This window comes from Peromyscus leucopus, chromosome 3 (genome assembly GCF_004664715.2).
Source record: "Peromyscus leucopus breed LL Stock chromosome 3, UCI_PerLeu_2.1, whole genome shotgun sequence".
Taxonomy (NCBI): domain Eukaryota; kingdom Metazoa; phylum Chordata; class Mammalia; order Rodentia; family Cricetidae; genus Peromyscus; species Peromyscus leucopus.
Genome location: NC_051065.1, coordinates 86,977,042 through 86,997,126, shown reverse-complemented (window position 1 = coordinate 86,997,126; position 20,085 = coordinate 86,977,042). Strand labels below are relative to the sequence as shown.

The 20,085-nt window shown below is 40.9% G+C and overlaps 1 protein-coding gene and 1 gene segment (V, D, J or C); both read right to left on the bottom strand.

Moving 5' to 3' along the window:
* The window catches only part of LOC119087622, a 34,676-nt gene extending 30,690 nt beyond the window's left edge, over positions 1-3,986 (bottom strand). For all 3 annotated transcript variants that reach the window (XM_037203803.1, XM_037203802.1, XM_037203804.1), the window contains exon 1: positions 3,444-3,986. The gene's annotated coding sequence lies outside the window, so the exon portion shown is untranslated. The remainder of the gene's footprint in view (positions 1-3,443) is intronic.
* LOC114684881 overlaps positions 1-20,085 on the bottom strand; it is a 41,013-nt gene that overhangs the window by 4,315 nt on the left and 16,613 nt on the right. The window contains 1 exon segment of the V gene segment in view: positions 104-141. Within this exon segment, the coding sequence occupies positions 104-141 (38 nt within the window).

The following is a 20,085-nucleotide window of genomic DNA, read 5'->3' as shown; positions in this document are numbered from 1 at the left end:
ATGCCAGAATCTGGTTTCAAAGTCAGATTTTTGTACATTACTTTTAGACACAGAGACCACGAAACATAGACAGTGCAGGAAAGAGAGTTTGGAGTCTACTTACGTTTGATTTCCAGCTTGGTCCCGGCTCCGAACGTCCACCACAGTGGTAGTCCTCCATTGTCTGGCTGTACAAAAACCCTCCTCACCGAAGAGGAACAGAGCCCTCGGTCAGCTGCTAAAGCTTAACCCCTTCTCCAAGCATGCGTGGAAGCTCTTTGGTTTCTCTGACAGAGAAATGCTTATTTTCATAGGCGAGACTTGAATTTGTAGAAGATAATTTATTTTATTATATATAACATTATACATTTTTGTCTCTTTCTTTAGCAGCCTACCACATAGGATTGCTTATTATTTATCCATTTAAAAATAAAGAAAAACAGGGCTGGAGAGGTGGCTCAGCAGTTAACAGCACTTGCTTTCTTCCCTAGGCCCTTCATTCCCGGAGTCCACATTAAGCAGCTCACAACTGCCTATCTCCAGCTCCAAGGAATCTGATTCTGGTCTCAGTACTCACAAACTCATGACACTCACTCACACATAAAACCAAATAAATGAAAGAATAGCCATTTCTTTATAATATTTCCTGGGGCGAGTGGGTATGGGGACTTCTGCAAATTATAAACTTTGATATTAGGTTAGAACCCAGTAGCATCTCTCAGTTAATAATAACTAAGACTGACCTGCTATTTGAACTTCTTTGCTTTAATGCTGTTTCATAAAAGGTAATATATATATATTATATAAAGGTAATATATATAATATATATATATATGTGTGTGTGTGTGTGTGTACACATATATAAAATCAAGGCTCATATCTTTGACATGCACTTTGGAATTGAGTTATGGGTGACATATGAGGCAATGGCAACCATCAGTAAAGGAGAAAAATAAGCTTTTACTCTTGGATTGGTCTGTTGTTACAGGGCAAGTAGTGCTCAGGTGTCACAGAGATCAACCAGATGTATACTGCCATTGGAGTTAGTGTCTCCATAACAACCAATTAAAGACACCGAAGAACTTGCTTTGAGTGCCAGCTTCATTGACCTGTTTTCCTTGTAACCATTCATTCCCATCCTCTTCCTACCACCCTAAACTCCTTAGAGTTCTACCATGGCCCCCAGCATTTGCAAAGCAACTTTCTTGCTTCTGAACACTCTACTCTCCCTTAGGATAGCTCAGAAATAACAGTCATTCAAGATTCAGCTCAAGAGATTCTTTCTACTAGTGAGTTGGCTTTACAGACAGATCGTTAGGCCTGTAGAACCTCTTTACTCTTAACTGATGTTGGATTCTCTCTTCCCTATTAGATGGTAAGCAGTTTGCTGTTTTATTAGTCAGATATTTGGGAATGTTGGTCTATTATATTTAACTGACAAGCACTCATCATATATTTGCATAATAAATGAAAAAAGCAATTGAAAAGTCAATAATATAATCAGTGATAGTAATCTACAATATAGATGAAAGGTTAGTACAGATCATGACAACAACCAGCTTTCCTAGAGAAATTACAAGTGTAACCAGATTAGAGAGACCAATTTGTTTTTGTTACTGGGAGTTTTGCTAATCTGGAATGGCAGATTCTACAGTGTGTTTTACCAGAAGATGGAGAAGGGAAATAATTGAGTTGGAAGTAGAGAGAAAACAGAAATTATCAATAGAAAATAAGTGTGTAAAATAGCTGATGAACTCAACTAATATGCATCCCAAAGAGGATGGAGAGTGATTTTCTCCTTAGTTATAGAAGCGATATCAACTATGAAGATTGACATTTGTTGAGAACTTATAAAATGCCAGGCATCACATATGGCTCACTGTATTTAGGTATCCATAAGACTCTATGAACAAGAAATTAATATTGACTGTCTTATGGCATTGAAGGGTAGAGCTTGGATCTGAATCTGCTGCTCATGTGCTTAGCATTCTTACTGCAGGGTGGACACCAGCAACACAATCACCTGACGGAAGCAGCATGCATGTGAGAGAACACCAGAGTGGGAGGAAGGAAAACTCCTTAGGCCATCCTGGGGCGGGAAATGAGTGGCTAAGTGTGCCCAGATGTCTGTACAGATTGCATTGTTATTTAAAAGGTGAAAAAAAATACAAATACCAAATATCCATCACTAGGAATTTGCTCAAGCTAATTTTTGTAGAGCACAATGAACACAAATCAGTTGATAAGAGGAAAAATAGGTTTCTGGATATTTTCATGAAAAGGTGGGGCAGTGAATACTGTGTATGGTCTGACACCATGAACCTTTTAAAATGGATCCTGAAGACTGGGCTTCTTCTAGAAGGTTACACAAGCTGTGCTCAACAGTTTCTCCTGGGACTGCTTAGAAAAACTGATGGACATTCTATTCTCTTGTCTATTGTATATATGCCCTTATATTGCATATTATTTAACTGTTATATTCACTCATTTTATAATAATTCATTTCCTACATTTATTTTATGGTTGTCAGAAACAGCGAGACTATGCCACTCGGGGGGAAATGTAAATTCTGAGATTACCTTTTCTCTTTTTCTCTATTAATTTTTATAAATACCTTTAAAAAGAGTTCAAAAATGGTAAGAGCCTCTCTGGTTCTGTATAGGAGATATTTTTTTCCAGATGCAGAATTGGGGACTGTAACATGGGAGTGGATTAGATGTGCTGGCAGTACAAGAGACACATTTCTGAGTAAACAAGATGTAGTTTGGACAGTACATGACTGCAGCAACAGATGATCGTTATGAAGCTGTGTTTGGCCATACAGTGGTAGCTGATGGGTACGGGGCTGGGATCTATTTTAGTAAAAACAGATCACTGAGAAGTGGCTGAAATGTTTAATATGGGACTCATTACTTGCAGGCAAAGGATGTCTCAGGAGCATTTATGAGGCTCTACCAGGATTTATGATTCTATAGAGTGTCCAGATTGGGCATTAGTTGATCTATTGAGGAAAGCCTAAGTGTCAATAAAACAACCCACGTGGTTCCTGGACAATACATGAGATTGATGGGAATAGAATTCTGAGGGACGCATTCCAATAAACTCATCCTTAATATTGTTACCCATTTCAACCTCAGGAAAGTCAAATAAATTCTCAGAATAAATTTAAACCTGTTTGTGAAGAGAAAGGGAGACGGGGAGGAATAGGGAGAGGGGAAGGGAGCCAGTAAGTATAAAAACATGTCTATAAATTATCCTAAACAATTCACAAGCTATGTCAATGACATTCCTTAGATATAACAATTCCAGAAACATGTTTTTTTTGTCAATGTAAATAATTTTGCCACCATTAAACAGTCTTTTAAGGGAGATTCTTTTCATATTAGTAACACAGAAGATTACTCAACATGTCAGAAACAAACAATTTTGTTCTCTGCAGGTTTGAGGGGTGTTGGCTTCCCTACCTGGCAGCGGAATATCCACCTTGAAGTCTCTGGTTCACTATTTCCTTTTAAGTTTATCAGTCATGATAGAGTCCTAGACAGGCAATTCTTCATGCTCCAGCTGGACTTGACTTTGGCTAGTAAATTCACAGTGTAAGAGGCGGGCTGGTCCTCTTGGTCAGGAAGGAGGGAGACAAAGGAGGTCACTTGAGAATGAGGTGCCTGTTCTGTTTGTCCCTGAAGAAAGGCGAGTGGGCACAAGTCAAGTCCTTTCCCATCATGTGCATGTGTGCAGGCCATCAACATGACCCCAAACTCTGGTCCCAGTCTGGAAAAATGCAGATGTGTCTCTGGCTTCCAGAAGGACATTAGGCTACAGCCATTTTTCTTCCCATGAAAGAGAACACAGCAACTGGGTCAGGGTTTACCCACCCCAAAGGGGCTAAGCCACTGAAATTTACATATTGGCTGCTGTGGGTTCCAGTTCATCTTACAGGAGTGATAAGCTGAACTCTGAGCTCTCTGCCTTCACCCCATGTGTCTGCCACTGGCACATTGTGAGTGGCTGTTTTTGTCACTCTAGCTTTGTTCCCAAGGTGACGTCACTTGGCACATATGTGTATTAAAGGAGGTTGGATGGCCTCCTTTGTATAGATCATTGAGGAGGAAGGCGGTGAGCTAGCTGGTTTGGAGATGCTGTGTCCTGTCCATGGACTTGTAAGGTTATTTGCACTATGCAGAAGGAATTTAGTACATTTCTTAGTGTAAGAGACAAAACCTGTACATAAACTTATTAAACTAAGTAATATTCCCAGGGGAAAGCAGGCAGGAGTGACTAGCAATGAGAGCCTAGCTGCACCAGGCTGCTCTAGTGAGGGCAGTGGAAGCACTCCTGTTCATACATGTGCTCTGTAGAAACAGTCAGCTGGGTGGCCAAGGGTTGGATGCATCATTGGCAGTGAAACATGGGAACTGAAGAAACTGAAGGAGAGTGTAGAGATCAGCTGAGGTCTATGGGAACCACCAGGCAATGACTATAGCCTTCCCTTCTAGCCAAGTACACACATGCACACTCCCTAAAACACTCAAGACTACTACTGAAGCCAAAGGCTTCACTTACCCTTCTGTCTCATAGCACCAAGACAAGCTGGAGAGTGTCCCAAGGAGGGAAGGGAGAGTTACACTACCCAGCTTGGTGTGGTTGTGTCAGAATTACATCTCCCTTATCAATACAGTTTGATACATGAACTATCACAAGGAAGGAAAGAATTCAAATTTCATGGAAGAAATACAGACTGATGTGATCGTTAAAAATTGAATGCATTTTTTTAAAATCACACTTAGCATTTTTGTTTGTTATTGTTAATTTTGGGGTCACTTTCTGTAGTTTTTACTTTTCATTTTCTAGTCTTCACTCTTGCATTCACACCCCACAGTGGCCTTGCTTTGATTTGTGTATTTACTGCTCAGTTAGGTTTTAGGATGGTTCTGTGTGCTTTGCCATTCAGGCTGTTATTGTCACTCTCTATTCTTCCTCGGCCATGACTCATAGATGTTCCTTCTTATTCCTTCCTTTCTCTCTCCTTCCATTTCCCCTTTCTCCTCTCTTATGTATGTGTTAGTCATAACCTCTATAGCTTAACAACCTCCAGAAGCTGTGGACCTTACCAGTACCCCAACTTTCCCCTCCTAGCTACTTTCCCATTTTGAATCTATTTTTTTCAAAGTTGATCTAGTATTAATACCTATCTTTATCCCCACTCCTTCCTTCTCACTGCTGATCTTAACAACTAAAATCCTAGTATACACCTTACCATCCTTTTTCATTCATTATCCAGTATTTGTTGAAGTTAAAGGGGGCACTGTTAATTGGCTGTTGTGATATTTTTATGCTACTGGGTACATTCAGAAGCTGTAGTTGCTTCTGCAGTTACTATCCTACTCTGGAAATATTACAGAAGGTCACAGAAGACATCCTGAACTCTTCACTTGAGGATATAACATCTGAAAACTATGCACCTCAACAATAGCTGGATAAACAAAGATCAGGAAAACACTATAAAGTCAACAAAATGATAGAAATTAATATACATTGCTCAATAGTAACTATGAATACTAATGTCTCAACTTCCCAAACAAACGATACAGGTTTGAATTAAAAGCACAAGATCTGTCTATTTGATACCTCAAAGAAACACACATTATCAGCAAGGGTAGACACTGCTTTCAGTGAAAGGATGGAAAAAAGTATTCCAAGCCACTGGAACTAGAGGGTAAGCAGGTTATTACCATTCTCATACCTGACAAAATTTTAATCATATACATACCCAATTATGTATGGGCATATAATGATAAATAGATTCTTCCTAAAAGGTTACTAAAGGACAGTTTTACCTTACTGAAAATGCACCCAATACCAGCTCAGGACAGATCAACCCTTCAGTTTTTCATTCTCTGGTACATTGAGAGTACACTTACATAGACACTGGCTAACAATATTGTTGTCGGAGGTGGGGAAATTTATACCACTGTTTAGAGATGGGGGTATGTGTAGCCCTTTGATGTGCAGGAGCTTTTAAAATTTCACACAATCACATTTGTAAATTCTTGGCTTTATTTTCTGAGCTATTTGGAGTCCTTTTCAAAAGCCTTTGCCTATCTTGAAGTGTTTCTCTCTAACAGTTTTAGTGACTCAAGTCTTACATTGATTTACTTTGAATAGATTTTTTTTTTGTACAAAGCACAAAAGGATCTAGCTTCATTACTTTACATTTGGATATCCAGTTTCCCAATCTTCTTTATAATACTTTGTTTTGATAGATCCTCTGTCCGTGACACACTTCTCTCCCTCAGCCCCCTCTCTGCCTCTGCTTGTACCCATCCACTTTTCGTATTCCACTTTCCACTTTTATATTGCACATCACCTTCCTCACCCCTCACATCTTCTTCTAAAGCACTTTTGTTTACTTCTTATGAGTCGTAGCTTCTTGATTCCTGACCTCAATCTAAACTCTCACATAAATACACACACAAAAATTAGAAGCTGGGATCTGCACATGAAGGAGAATGTGTTTTTCCCCCCAGTCCTATTTGTTTTCCCTAACCATTTCATATGAGTAAAAATCCATTGTGTTTATATATAAGACTTTCATAATTTATTTATCAGTTGGTGGACATCAGGTTGACATTACTTCTTAGTTTCTGTGTATAGAACATCAATAAACATGAAGGTGTACGTATCTCTAGTAGGATATAGAGTCCTTTGAGTATACGCCCAGGAGTGATATAAATGGGTCTTATGGTAGTTCTAGGTTTAAGTGTCTGTGAAAACTTACATTTATTTCCATGGTGGCCACACCAACTTACATCTCCCAGCAGTGAATAAGGACGCTTTCTCTACCTACTTGTCAGCCTTTGTTGTTGCTTGTCTTCTTCATGATAGCCACACAGACTAGAGTGACATACACTATTACTTTAGTTTTGATTTGCATTCCCTGATAACAAATTAAAATATTTTTTGACCATCTATATTTCTTTATTCAGCTCATCCTCTCATTTATCGATTGGAATTTTTGCATTTTTGATGTTTGTTTTTTTGCAGTTCTTTATGTATTCTAGATGTCAACCCTTTATTAAGGTATAATTGGCAATGACCTTTCATTCTGTGGCTGGACTACCATTATGCTGAAAGTTTCTTTTACTGTGCAGAAGCCTTTTGGTTTTATGTAATCTCACTTGTCAATTGAAGGATATTTCCTGTATTATGGAAGTTTTATTCAGAAAGTTCTGTCTATACTTAGACTTTGAAGTTTTTTTCCTATGTAGTTGCAACTTTCAGGTTTTAAATCAAAGCTTTTGATCCAGCTTTGAATTAACTTTTGTGCAGGATGACAGATACGGATGTATCTAATGTAGTTCTTGTGGATGTCCAATTTGCAACTTTTTTTTTCTAATGAGCATTTATGCTTTTGACATTTTTGTTTAAAAAATGTGTCATAGAAAGGAGCCAAAACTATTCAATGGAACAAAGAAAGTATCTTCAACAAATGGTGCTGGCATAACTGGATGTCAATATGTAAAAAATTACAAATAGATCCATATCTGTCACCATGCACAAAACTCAAGTCCAAGTGGATCAAAGACCTAAACATAAATCCAGTTACACTAAACTTAATAGAAAAGAAAATAGGAAGCACTCTTGAACGCATTGGCACCGGAGACCATTTCCTAAATAAGACACCAACAGCACAGACCCTGAGTACAACAATTAATAAATGGGACCTCTCGAAACTGAGAAGCTTTTGCAGGGCAAAAGACACAGTCAATAAGACAAAAAGACAGCCAACAGATTGGGAAAATATTTTCACCAACCCCACATCTGACAGAGAATTGATCTCCACAATATATAAAGAACTCAAGAAACTAGACATCAAAGTACTGAACAGTCCAATTAAAAAATGGGCTAAAGAGCTAAACAGAGAATTCACAAAACAAGAACTACAAATGGCTGAAAGACATTTAAAGAAATGCTCAACATCCTTATTCATCAGAGAAATGTAAATCAAAACGACTCTGAGATACCACCTTACACCTGTTAGAATGGCTACGATCAAAAACACCAATGACAACCAATGTTGGAGAGGATGTGGAGCAAAGGGAACACTCCTCCACTGTTGGTGGGAATGTAAACTTGTACAACCACTGTGGAAATCAGTATGGCGATTTCTCAGAAAATTAGAATCGAACTACCTCAAGACCCAGCCATCCCACTCTTGGGCATATACCCAAGGAATGCTGATTCATACCATAAAGATACATGCTCAGCTATGTTCATAGCAGCACTATTTGTAATAACCAGAACCTGGAAACAACCTAGATGCCCATCAACGGAAGAATGGATGAAAAAAATGTGGTACATATACACAATGGAGTACTACTCAGCAGAGAAAAACAATGAAAGCATGAAATTTGCAGGCAAATGGATGGAACTAGAAAAAATCATCCTGAGTGAGGTAACCCAAACCAAGAAAGACAGTTATGGTATGTACTCACTCATTAGTGGATTCTAGATATAAAATAAAGAACAATCAGACCACAACCCATAGAACCATGGAGGCTATATATATAGCATGGAGGTCCCTAGGAAGACTGTGGCTTATAATAAATTTCAGTTTTACTCAATTATTTTAAAAAAAAAATAGTCAAATGAATGGAAACACATGAACTATGAACCAAAGGCTGAGGGGCCCCCAGCTGGATCAGGCCCTCTGAATAGGTGAGAGAGTCGATTGGCTTGATCAGTTTGGGAGGCAACTAGGCAGTGGGACCAAGTCCTGTGCTCATTGCATGAGTTGGCTGTTTGAAACCTGGAACTTATGCAGGGACTCTGGCTCAGTCTGGGAGGAAGGGACTGGACCTCCCTGGACTGAGTCTACAAAGTTGATCACAGTCCTCAGGGGAGGACTTGTCCTGGAGGAGGTGGGAATGGAGGGTGGGCTGGGGGTAATGGGAGGGGGTGGGAGGGGGGAGAATAGGGGAACCCATGGCTGATATGTAGAATTGAATGGTATTGTAAAATAAAAAATATATATATATATTAAAAAAAAAGAAGATGAAAATTATGAAGGTGGTATTCAGAGAATAAAAAGTCTCATTTACCTACAAAAAAAAAAATGTGTCATAGAAGTGCAGGTGTATGCACTTTCTGGGCCCTCTTACAGTTCATTGTTCTACATGTCTGTTTTTGTGGACGTACCTTGCTGTCTTTGTTACTATGGCTCTGTGGTATAGTTTGAGGTCAGGTGATATGATGGCTCTGGCAGGGTTCTTCTTGCTTAGGACTGCTTTGTCTATCTGTGGTCTTTTGTGTTTCCATAGAAGTTTAGTATTTTTCCAGTTCTGTAAAGAATGTCATTGGAATATTGATGAGGATAGCATTTAACCTGTAGATTACTTTTGTTAGTATAATATTTCACCACATTATTTCTGCCAATCCAGGAACAGAGATCCCTCTTATGAAATCTATCCTTTCCTATGCTTTTGTGATGGAGAGCATCATTCTTCCTTCTCTGTTTAGTATTTTTAAAACTATCTTCTGTAGTGTTGACTTGATGGTCATGAACTCAGACTTGGGTTGTCTCATACTTTTTTCGTTATTAATTTTAGAAGAGTAGCATTGGTGGGTATATCAGTCTTGGTTGGCTGCTATTTGCTTTCAGGGCTTGAAGCAAATCATTTCATGATTTCCTGGCTTTTAGAGTTGCTGATAAGAGATTTGACATTTTCTGGCTTTTGTGTCATGTAGATGAGTTGGTGTTTCCCCCTACAGTTCCTAATGTTTGTTCTTTGCTTAATATTTTTTTTTATTTCTTGATTATTATTACTATTTTGTTTTTTGAGACAGGGTTTCTTTGTGTAGCCTTGGCTGTCCTAGAACTAGCTCTGTAGACCAGGCCTGCCTCTGCCTTCCAAGTTCTGGGATTAAAGGTGTGTGCTACTATGCCTAGCCTATTTCCTGATTATAATTTGGCTTGAAGAGGCTCTGTTTAGAGTTCTGAATTCCTTTTGTATTTCAATGTCTGTTTCTTTTTCTAGACTTGGAAAAAGGAAAGAAAGAAAAAAAGATTTGCTAACAATGAAAAAGTTTAAAACCATAAGACTAGAAGACAGAAAAAAAACTTAAGAAAATTATAAAACAATTGATAGTATCAAAATATTACTAAATGTATGTGTGTATGTGTGCACGTTTGTGTGCGTGCTTGTGTGTGTGTGTGTTAGAAACACAGGAATAAACAAGAAAGAAAGAAGGAAAAAAGAAACTAAGAAAAATAACTGCCCTGAACTGTAAAAATGCATGAACAAACTTAGATAATTATATCAAGAGGGATAACAAAAACAAAAAAATAAATACCATATACTAAAAATTCTGCTGAGTGGTGTAACATGAATCTTAAAAGGTTTTTTTTATTAATCAAAAACTCAGAGCCGGATATTGGGGTGAAAGCTGAAAGATCAGAGAAACATAACAAGCCAGTCACGTTCTTACCTCTACGAAATCCTCAGCCTCAAGAGCGCGAGTTCCTGTTTCCTCATGCCTTATATACCTTTCTGTGTCCTGCCACATTGCTTAGAGGAGTCTTCACAGATGGTTTTCCTTGTTGCTGAATAGGGGCCTCTGCTGGCCACACTGGGCTTCGCAGTCCGTGTTTCACCCTCCGAGAGGGTGCCACATGGGGTTTCTATTCATGGCTGATCCGCATGCTGGAGGAATCGCACTAAAACCTGCAACTGGATTTCAGGACGTGAGAGCTGTGCGCTTGTCTTGAGGGTAGGACTGCTCTGTTGTGGTTAGCTCTCCGTTCTGGAGGCGCTTTTGCTTCTAAGTTGGAGGCAGTATTTAGCTGATTTCTCTGTCACACTTAACCTTTTTGCCCTCTTCTTTTCAAGTATCCTTTCACTTTCTTAATGAACTTGTGAAATTCTTCCTCTGTTTCTCTCATCGGGAAAAAGTCCATTTTGTCCCCTGACTCACCTTCCTCAGCTCACCCAGAGGCACTCCTCTGTTTTACCCACGTGAATTAAAGTCCCGGTCCCCCCTGAGCCCCACCGGGTGCAGAATGTGCACCTTAAGTTGAACACTCTACAAAGGCCTAATCACTGATTGGAATTTCAGAGACTGCGGAGAGGTGGAAATGAGCCAAATCATCTTGGGTTCTCTTTAGCCCCCTCAAGTGGCCATTTACTGACACTTGAGGCCATTTACTGCCCTCTGCATGGGACCTCACTCACGTCTTTGTGATTATTCGATAAATCCTTTGGAATTTATGAACAAATTCCAACTCATCCACCAACATGAGTTGTTGGATGAACCGCATCCACCAAGTCCAAAGCTAAGAATGTCATTAGATAGCACCTGAGGCCGGTTGCTGGGGTTCCCTCCACTTTGCTCTAACCTGCCCGCCCTCTTGTGGCCACCAATAGATATACATGAAAAGAACCTTGCATCCGCTTTGTTCTGTTACTATAAAACCTCTGAAAGTTTTACCTTGTTGGAATTTGGGGTAACCCAAAGCAAGGAAGCTGGAAAGGGGTGAGGGGAGGTAGAAAGGAAAGAGTGTTTAGGTAGTGAAATAGTAGGGCACATTTGATAGGAAGTGGGAACGTAGTACAGAGAGATGGGAAAGAGGAGAGCCTGGGGGAGTTGGCCAATCAAAACAGCGTATATGAAAAAAGCCATAGGGAAGCCTACTACTTTATAAGCTAATTAGCATACAATTAATAAAAAGAAGTTGGTGTGAGGTACCCTGCCTGGTAGAGCTGCTTACAGAAGCCATAGGTCATTAAATGAAAACCTCAGTACCATGGGGTGAGAGAAACATCTTGTATGTTGTTGGTCATTGAGGTCTATAGTATAGCAATATTATAAATGAACAATATAGGCAACTACCATAGCTAATTACTAGACGATAAGGCCCTATTGCTGAATGCAGCACACACTTTGGTATGGGACACAGAGAAATCAAGCTGGAACTCATCTGGAGGCTTCTTTCTAGCTGGGTAGATTACGTAGTGCCTGAAGATGCTGTGCAGGCTTCTGGGGGAGGAAAGTCATCAGCAACTGTAGTCAGCTGCAGACCCTGTGCCCTATACTACCTAGCGCCTTCGCAGGTAAGACGTGCCCCCTGGAGCAATGGCGGTGGGACTACTATGAGGGGCAACCACCCATCCTCTGATTGGATTTGAGGTCTGCTCCGCAGGCTTCATTCCTGCTACTGTAAGCCTGGTTAAAGGCCCGTGGTGGTGGGGTGCATCAAAGGTTCTGGTGGGAAACTTACTGCTGTTGTTTTGCTAAGTGGACATGATATGCCTGTTGAAATAATTAAGTTTTAGCCTATAAGTTAGTGCTGCTTAGAACGTTTATTATTATTATTATTATTATTATTATTATTATTATTATTATTTACTTCGGAGACTCATAACTGGCCAAAGTGCTGAAAATAAGGGACAATCGAGTGCTCAGTCCTGAATGGGACATCTTTATTACTACCCTCCAAGGCTCAGGGAACGCTGCAGAAGAAAGGCCAGAAAGAATGTAAGAGCTGGAGGAAGGAAAGGGACTTGGGGTACCATCTTTGGGAACTGGACGTGGCTGTTGCCCTTACGCACGCAGAACAGCTTGATTTACATGCCCCAAACTGGAACAAAATCTGGCTTGTCTACATTCCATCACGGGCAGAGAAGGGGCTCATGTGGCCATTCTCTTCTCCTAGGATTTCTAGTCAGTTTAAGATTTCTAGCTAGGTTGTTTGGGCTCCTAAAGAGCCCCCCACCCTTTCCTAAAGAGTTTTTGGCTGTTAATAGTTGCTGGGGATGGATGGAAGTTTCTTCAGTGATATAGCTACAGCTAAGCAGTTCATGCTCTGTTAAACAACCCCTCACCATGTTTATGTTAGTTGCCTTAACTAAACTTAATGGATTATAAAAAAGTGTGTACGTGACTTGTGGAAAGATGGCCTAATGGTCAAAAGCACTTGCTGTTCTTGCAGAGGACCTGCGTTTGATTTCCAGCACCCAAAGCAGGCCGCTCATAGCTGCCTGTAACTCCAGGTTGGGATCTGGCAGCTTTTTATGGTCCACACAGAAACATTACACTCATACACACAAATAAATATAAGCCTTAAAAACAGACATGAAAGTAGCAGATGGTGTAGTTGGGAAGGGGAATGCAATCCGAAGGGGTGGGGTGGGGAGACAAGAGAAGGTTATGGGTGTTGAATATGATAAAAATACAGGATATATGTGGGTTTCAGGGGGCAGTTGGATGGTGGAGATAGGTGAAACAGACAGGTTAGGAGATCCATCATTCATGGGGACACGGAGGCAGGAGTTACTCATTCTTAGAGCATTGTTAAGTCACTGTGAATGGCATCTGTACTGCAAACACCCCCTTCACTATTTACTGAAGTGGTTTGGGTGACTTGGATAGCGAATCAACAACTGCTTCATCCTATGGAGCTATGGCCTTGAGGGAAGGAATATCAGTCAAGAAGGGCAGTCAGAAGGTGTGTGCGTGTGTGACATCATTTGTCTGAGGGACTGACGTGATTGGTGCTGGCGCCCCGCTCCATTTGCCAGATCACTTGTGTCATGCTTGGTGCGAACACTGTTCTTCATGGGCTTGAAGTGCAGATGTGGTGCAGATTCGCCAGCTACACCCCGCCTCTGGCTATCTAAGCGCTTTGCTTGGCTCCCTCTGCAAGTCGGCTGGGACATGCCTTCCTGTGTTGCCCTCTGGTGTGGAAGCATTAGGTCCAATAAAAGACCGGATCTTGCCTATTTTTTTTTTTTTTTTAATCATTACTAGAGTGAGTTAAGCTGGTAACAGGAAGAAAGGGAGGAGACAGCAGCGAAGGCAGTGTTGCCGGTTGGTGAAGGAAGTGTCGCTGGTGACATTAGCAGTAACATAAAGAGTTCCAGAGCGTGGCTGAGGCAGACACAATGAGGAGCAGACACAACAGGGACAGTGAGGGCTGTGAAGAGCTGCAGACAAGAAACTTCCGGCCCTGGTCACTAGGAGAGTTCCACGGAGCTGCCGAAGGGCCAAGGGTCTCAGGCACTCCAGGAGGAAGAGCTGCAACACTGTCGCTGCAGGAATGCGGGTCCCAGCAGAACCTTCTGTGTGCCGCTGCTCCTCGGGACCGTGGGCTGCAAACATTGATTGCTGAGGATCAAGAGAGTTGTCCAGTGCCAGGGCTGCTGCTGCTCCAAGTCCAGAGCAATAGTCCTTCCGCCTGAGTACTTTGAGCCATGTCTTTAGCTTTTTAGAAAGGACTTATTTCAATTATGTGTAGGTGTATGTGCTTGTGTGTGGGTGTGTGCATGTGAGCACAGTGCCGAGGAGGCCAGAAGAGAGGTTCAGATCCCGTGGAGGTGAAGTTTCGGGCTGTTGTGAGCTGCTGGATGTGGGTGCTAGGAACTGAACTCACATCCTCTGCAAGAGCAGGACATGCTCTTAACCACTGAGCCATCTCTCCAGGCCCATGCTGTTGGGTGTTAAGCCTGGAACACTAAATCTCTAGTTCTCAGGGCTCGGAGTTGAAAGCCTCTGGTTCTTCAGCCCAGCCTCTAGGTTTCTGGAGCTCCAGGGCTTTTGGCTACAGTTCAGGGAGAGCTTTACTCCCCTATCTTGGTAGGACAGAGGAACCACCACAAGCCATTGATAACAGTAAAAGGAGGAGAAACGTTAATTTGTAAAATTGGAGTTAATTATACATTTTGTTTATGTCTATATATGGCAGAAACATTGTTTAGATATCAAAAATGAAAGCAAATGAAAGGCAATGATCTCACCATGCTTCCAAACAACTCATCACCTACTCTAGTCAGGATGTAGAAGCTGTGCCAGCAGAGGGCAGTGTTGTATAAGCAATGAGTCTACAGAGGCCCGGTCATGGGTCACTGAGCTGGCCTAGGAACAAAAGCAGTGATCTGAATGTTCTCAGCGCCCCCTCCCCCATGGGTTCAGACTCTGTTGTTTTTAGAAAACATTCTCTCTCTCTCTCTCTCTCTCTCTCTCTCTCTCTCTCTCTCTCTCTCTCTCTCTCTCTCTCTCTCTCTCTCTCTCCCTCCCTCCCTCCCTCCCTCTCATTTCCTCACTTTTTCCTTCTCTTCTCCCATCTCTCTCTCTCTCACACACACACACACACACACACACACACACACACACACACACACACACACACACACACACGCACACACACACCCACACACACGAGTATCTATGTAGGCATATAGGTACATATATAAACACACATATATGTATGCTTACATAAAGCCTACATACATGCTTCCTATCTGAATTTTTTTCCTTCGAAGCTCTGCCAGCAGAGGGCAGTGTTGTATAAGCAATGAGCCTACAGAGGCCCAGTCATGGGTCACTGAGCTGGCCTAGGAACAAAAGCAGTGAACTGAATCAAGTCTCCACCCCCATAACGGGTTCAGATTCTGTTGTTGGAAAATATTCCCCACCCTCTTTCTCTCTCTGTGTGTCTGTCACTCTCTCTCACACACATGAATGAATATCACATATGGACTTTTTTTTTTTTTTTTGACTTTTCAGACTTTATATTTAGAACGTATGGATAGTTTTGACACAGAGAGCAGTGATACAATCCATAGTCAACAGGGCCAGTTATCAGGCTTTTAATTATAGTATCAAACTTGAAAATAAATTAACAAATCAATAGAGAATGTTTCATAGATGCTAAATTATCTCACTAATACTGCTGTTTTGAACATAGGTTATTTGAAATAGCTCTGTGAAGTTCTAATAGCTGTGGAATTAGATACATGAAAAACTATACAGAGATAGACCTTGTAATCTGGGCAGTGTATGGTAGAGACCTTTCTTGTGTGGTTGCAAATCAATTATTTATGCTTTCTGAGCCCCTGGTTTGGATACAGCTATAAAAAGGCTGTAATATAGGCCTGGTGAGATGGTTCAGCTGATAAAGGCACCTGCCGCTAAGCCTGATGGACTGAGTTCAATCCTCAGGACCCATATAATGGAAGAAGAGAATCAACTCATATAAGTTGTCCTTTGACCTCCACACATGTGCTATGGCATGCATTACCCAACCTCATGTACACATAAAACAAACAAATAAACAAGGGCAATGCAAAACTTTGAAAAGCCTGTAATGTGAGTGTATTTATAAAGTTATGAGGTCTAAAATTAGATAAGCTGAGTGGTGGCATCACTTGGGAAGCAGAGGCAGGAAGATCAAGACTTTGAGGCCCTGTCTTAAACCAACAAATGACAAATGTCAATTCTGTTCCTGTATAAGACACTGTATTTGCATATAGCCTGTGAGCAGCCCCCTGTTTACTACAAATCATGTCTAGACATGTCTACAAATCATGTTTAAAAATACCAAGTTCAGGCTGGGCAAGGCGGTATATGTCTTTGATTCCAGCACTTGGGAGGCAGAAGCAGGAGGATCTCTGTGAATTCAAGGATAACCCCTGGTCGACACAGCAAGCTCCTGGACTGTGAACTGCATAGAAGGACCCTGTCTAATGAAGAAAAAACAAGAACAATTGAAGTCCAATATAAATGCTGTGTAAATACTTGTAATGTGGTGCTGTCTAAGGGTCAATGACAAGGGAAAGTCCATATACGTTCAGCAGAGATGAAATTAAAGAATATTTTTGGAGCTGGGGTACTGCTCAGTGGACGTGTACTTGAAAAGTTTTTTATCTTTAATTCCAAGCAACACACACACACACACACACACACACACACACACACACACAGCGTGAGATAGACATACAGACACGCATGTGAATGCACACACACACACACACACACACACATGAACATACATACACAGACATACAGGCACACATAATCAGACACTTAAACACACACACACACACACACACACACACACACACACATCCCTCCAAATAATTTTCATTTGAGGTTGGTTGAATGCTCAGATGGGAAACACACTAATATAGAGGGCAAGTTATCTCTGCCTCTGCCTGACCCACAAATATTGGGACACTCACACAACTCACTGAACATGGAGAGGTAGATCTGGTGCCTACACAGACCCTTCACTCCTATGTTCTATTGTCTTTGGTATGGGAAGGTACTCTCCAGGCTATCAAAAGATAAATATAAACACCAACCCAACCACAAAACTTTGATCTACAATCTGCTTTGCCTGCAAGATATGCTAGGGCAATGGTGGCACAAAATTTGTGGAAATAACCAAACAATGTCTTATCTGACTTGAGGCATACTCCACAGGATGAAATCCATATCCAACACTGCTTGGGTTACTAAAAACCAGAGACTAGATATCCCAGAGACTTAGGGCAAAACAAAATGCTACCAATCTAAAAAAAAGTAACAATAAAATGATACTCACAGACCAGTGCCTTATTCAGCCATTATCAGGGTGGTTTCCTCCTGCAGAAGATGGGGGCAAATACAGAGATCCATAGCCAGACATTATGCAGAGAGAGTGAGCAAGAGATAGAGATAGAGATAGATAGATAGATAGAGAGACAGAGACAAACAGACAGACAGACACACACACACACATATCTTGGAACACACAGCTCTAAATGAGCTGTCTCCATCAAATCCCTCTCCTTAGAGCTCAATGAACCCCGAGGAAGAGGAGACAGAAGAAATGTTGTAGCAAGAGGAGATGGAGGACACCAGGAGAACAAGGTCCTCTAAATCAACTGAGCAAAGCTCATATGGACTCACAGAGACTACAGTAGCATGCACAGGGCCTGCATGGGCCTGCACCAGGTCCTCTGTATACATATTATAGTTTTCAGTTTAATACTTTTATGGGAATCCTGAATGTGTGAATGGTGGATCTCTGATGCTTGTGCCTTTTCTTGGGGTTCCTTTCCTTCTGTTGGTTTGCCTCGTCCAACTTCGATGTGATGGTTTTTGTTTTATTTTATTATATTAAAAATAAAGTTATTGAAATTGAAAAAACTGTAAGAATACAGGAAAAATTTGTAATGAAATTAAAGGAGGAGAAGAAGAGGAGCAGGAAGAGGAGAAGGAGGAGGAGGAAGAAGAAGAAATAGAAGAAGAAAAAAGAAGAACAAAAGGAGAGGAAGAAGGAGGAGGAGGAGGAGGAGGAAGAGTTTCTTATTATAATTGGTCATTGTTAGATACCTCCAAACCCCTGATGGGAAGTCTTTCTGTTATGACCTTAATTGTACTGAAACCCTAACTTGGATCTGAAAGACGGAGCTGACTGTTAACATCAAGCTGGAATCTCCTTATGAAGTCCCTGTCTAGTGCTACAGGGGTCACACACGCAGACCACGGGACAGGAGGACATGTGGCATGTTTTGCCAAGTAGCATCCCCCATTTGAAATGGAACAAATGTGACATAACACAGGAAGCTTATGGGTGATTTTGGAATTACAGGAAGACGTAAAGAAGAAGAGATGACAGAGTTCTATCATAATCCCGTTACTCAGACACATTGGTAAGATGTCAAACGGGAGGACGAGGATGAGAAATAAAGAAAACAAAAGCTATAGCTGGGTCAGGAGGTCATGAATAAGCTGATGACTTATGCCAAGAAATTTTGTTAACAAGCATAGCATCATATATACAATTTTCAGGGAGAAAAATGGTCTGCAGTGAGCTAAGTCAGACAATGTTGGTGGAGAGATGTATGAGGCTTGTGATGATGAAACCACAATTCAGGCACTGGATTAGAACCTTTATTGAACATCTTTTGAATTGTGTGTGACATTAGGCCAACTCCTTAACTTCCCCAAGCCTCAATTTCCTATCAAGGAATTTGCCTTGGTTGAAAAGTTTAAAAAAATTCATAATTCATATGATTAATATTTAATAAAATATTAAAAGATCAATGCAAAACAGCAGTGTTTTACTTTGTGAATAAGGAAATGTTGGTAAGGACTTAAGTTGTGCAATATAGTGTTTGAAAGGTTAAGTTGATTCTGTGTATGATCATGTCGTGTTCCTGCCACTAGATGTAGTCAGTGTATAGGCTGAGTGAAGCATCAGCAGCTCAATGGAAAGAGTCTGTGATCATTGCATGCTGTGATGTGCAGAGTGGCCTGTGTCTGCTGGTGGACTGCTGATATGGCTGAGTGGGAGGGGTGGTCAAATGATGAGGGGAGCACTTGGAATCAAGTTTGATAACCTAAGCAAACAACCTTCCATTTCCTCCTCTCTGGGTGAGCCTGTTTCTCATGTGTAGAATAATGGATGAGATGAGTCTGACTCCATAGCTTTGATACTCTGAAATACTGAGAGCAATCCTGCAGCACCTCAGCTGGGTCACTGAAGGAAAGGCAAAGGATTTCAAGATGGTTTAAAGGATGAAAAGCTAACACTCTTTTAAATTTGGGTAAAACAGACCACCCAACTAGTGCTTTATTATTATTATTATTATTATTATTATTATTATTATCTTCCAAATCTTTTTAAAAATATTTATTTATTTATTATGTATACAGGGTTCTGTCTGCATGTATGCATGCAGGTCAGAAGAGGGCACCAGATCTCATTATGGAAGGTTGCGAGTCACCATGTGGTTGTGAGCCACCATGTGGTTGCTGAGAATTGAATTCAGGACCTCTGGAAGAACAGCTAGTGCTCTTAACTGCTGAGCCATCTCTCCAGCCCAATCTTCCAAATCTTGTACTTGCCCAGGGAGACTTATAGTCCCCCAGTGGAATGTGTTAGAATATTTGATGTCTGACCATTTAGTAACAACAAGTCTTACATTTTTCTTTTCATTAATATTTTAATTTTACATTAAAACTGAAAAGACAATCTTGGACAACATTATTGGTTCAAGCCTACTTGGTAGCCGTGCCCTTCTCTATGGTAATTCCTCCTCATGTATTAACTTCTTTGTACTGGGTTATCTTGTAGGACTCAGTCTGTTTTCATCTATTTATAGTCCTTGTCTGGTGATCTCACCCTGTATCCTAAATTTGCATCTCTGGCTCAGCCTGCTTTCCTAGACTATTCGATATTACTGGCTGGCATTCTGTCAGCATCTCAAAATTCTAATGTGTTCTGCACAAAGTCCTGGTTCCCACCTGCCTCCTGGAGCTGCTTTCCCTCAGTATTATCCA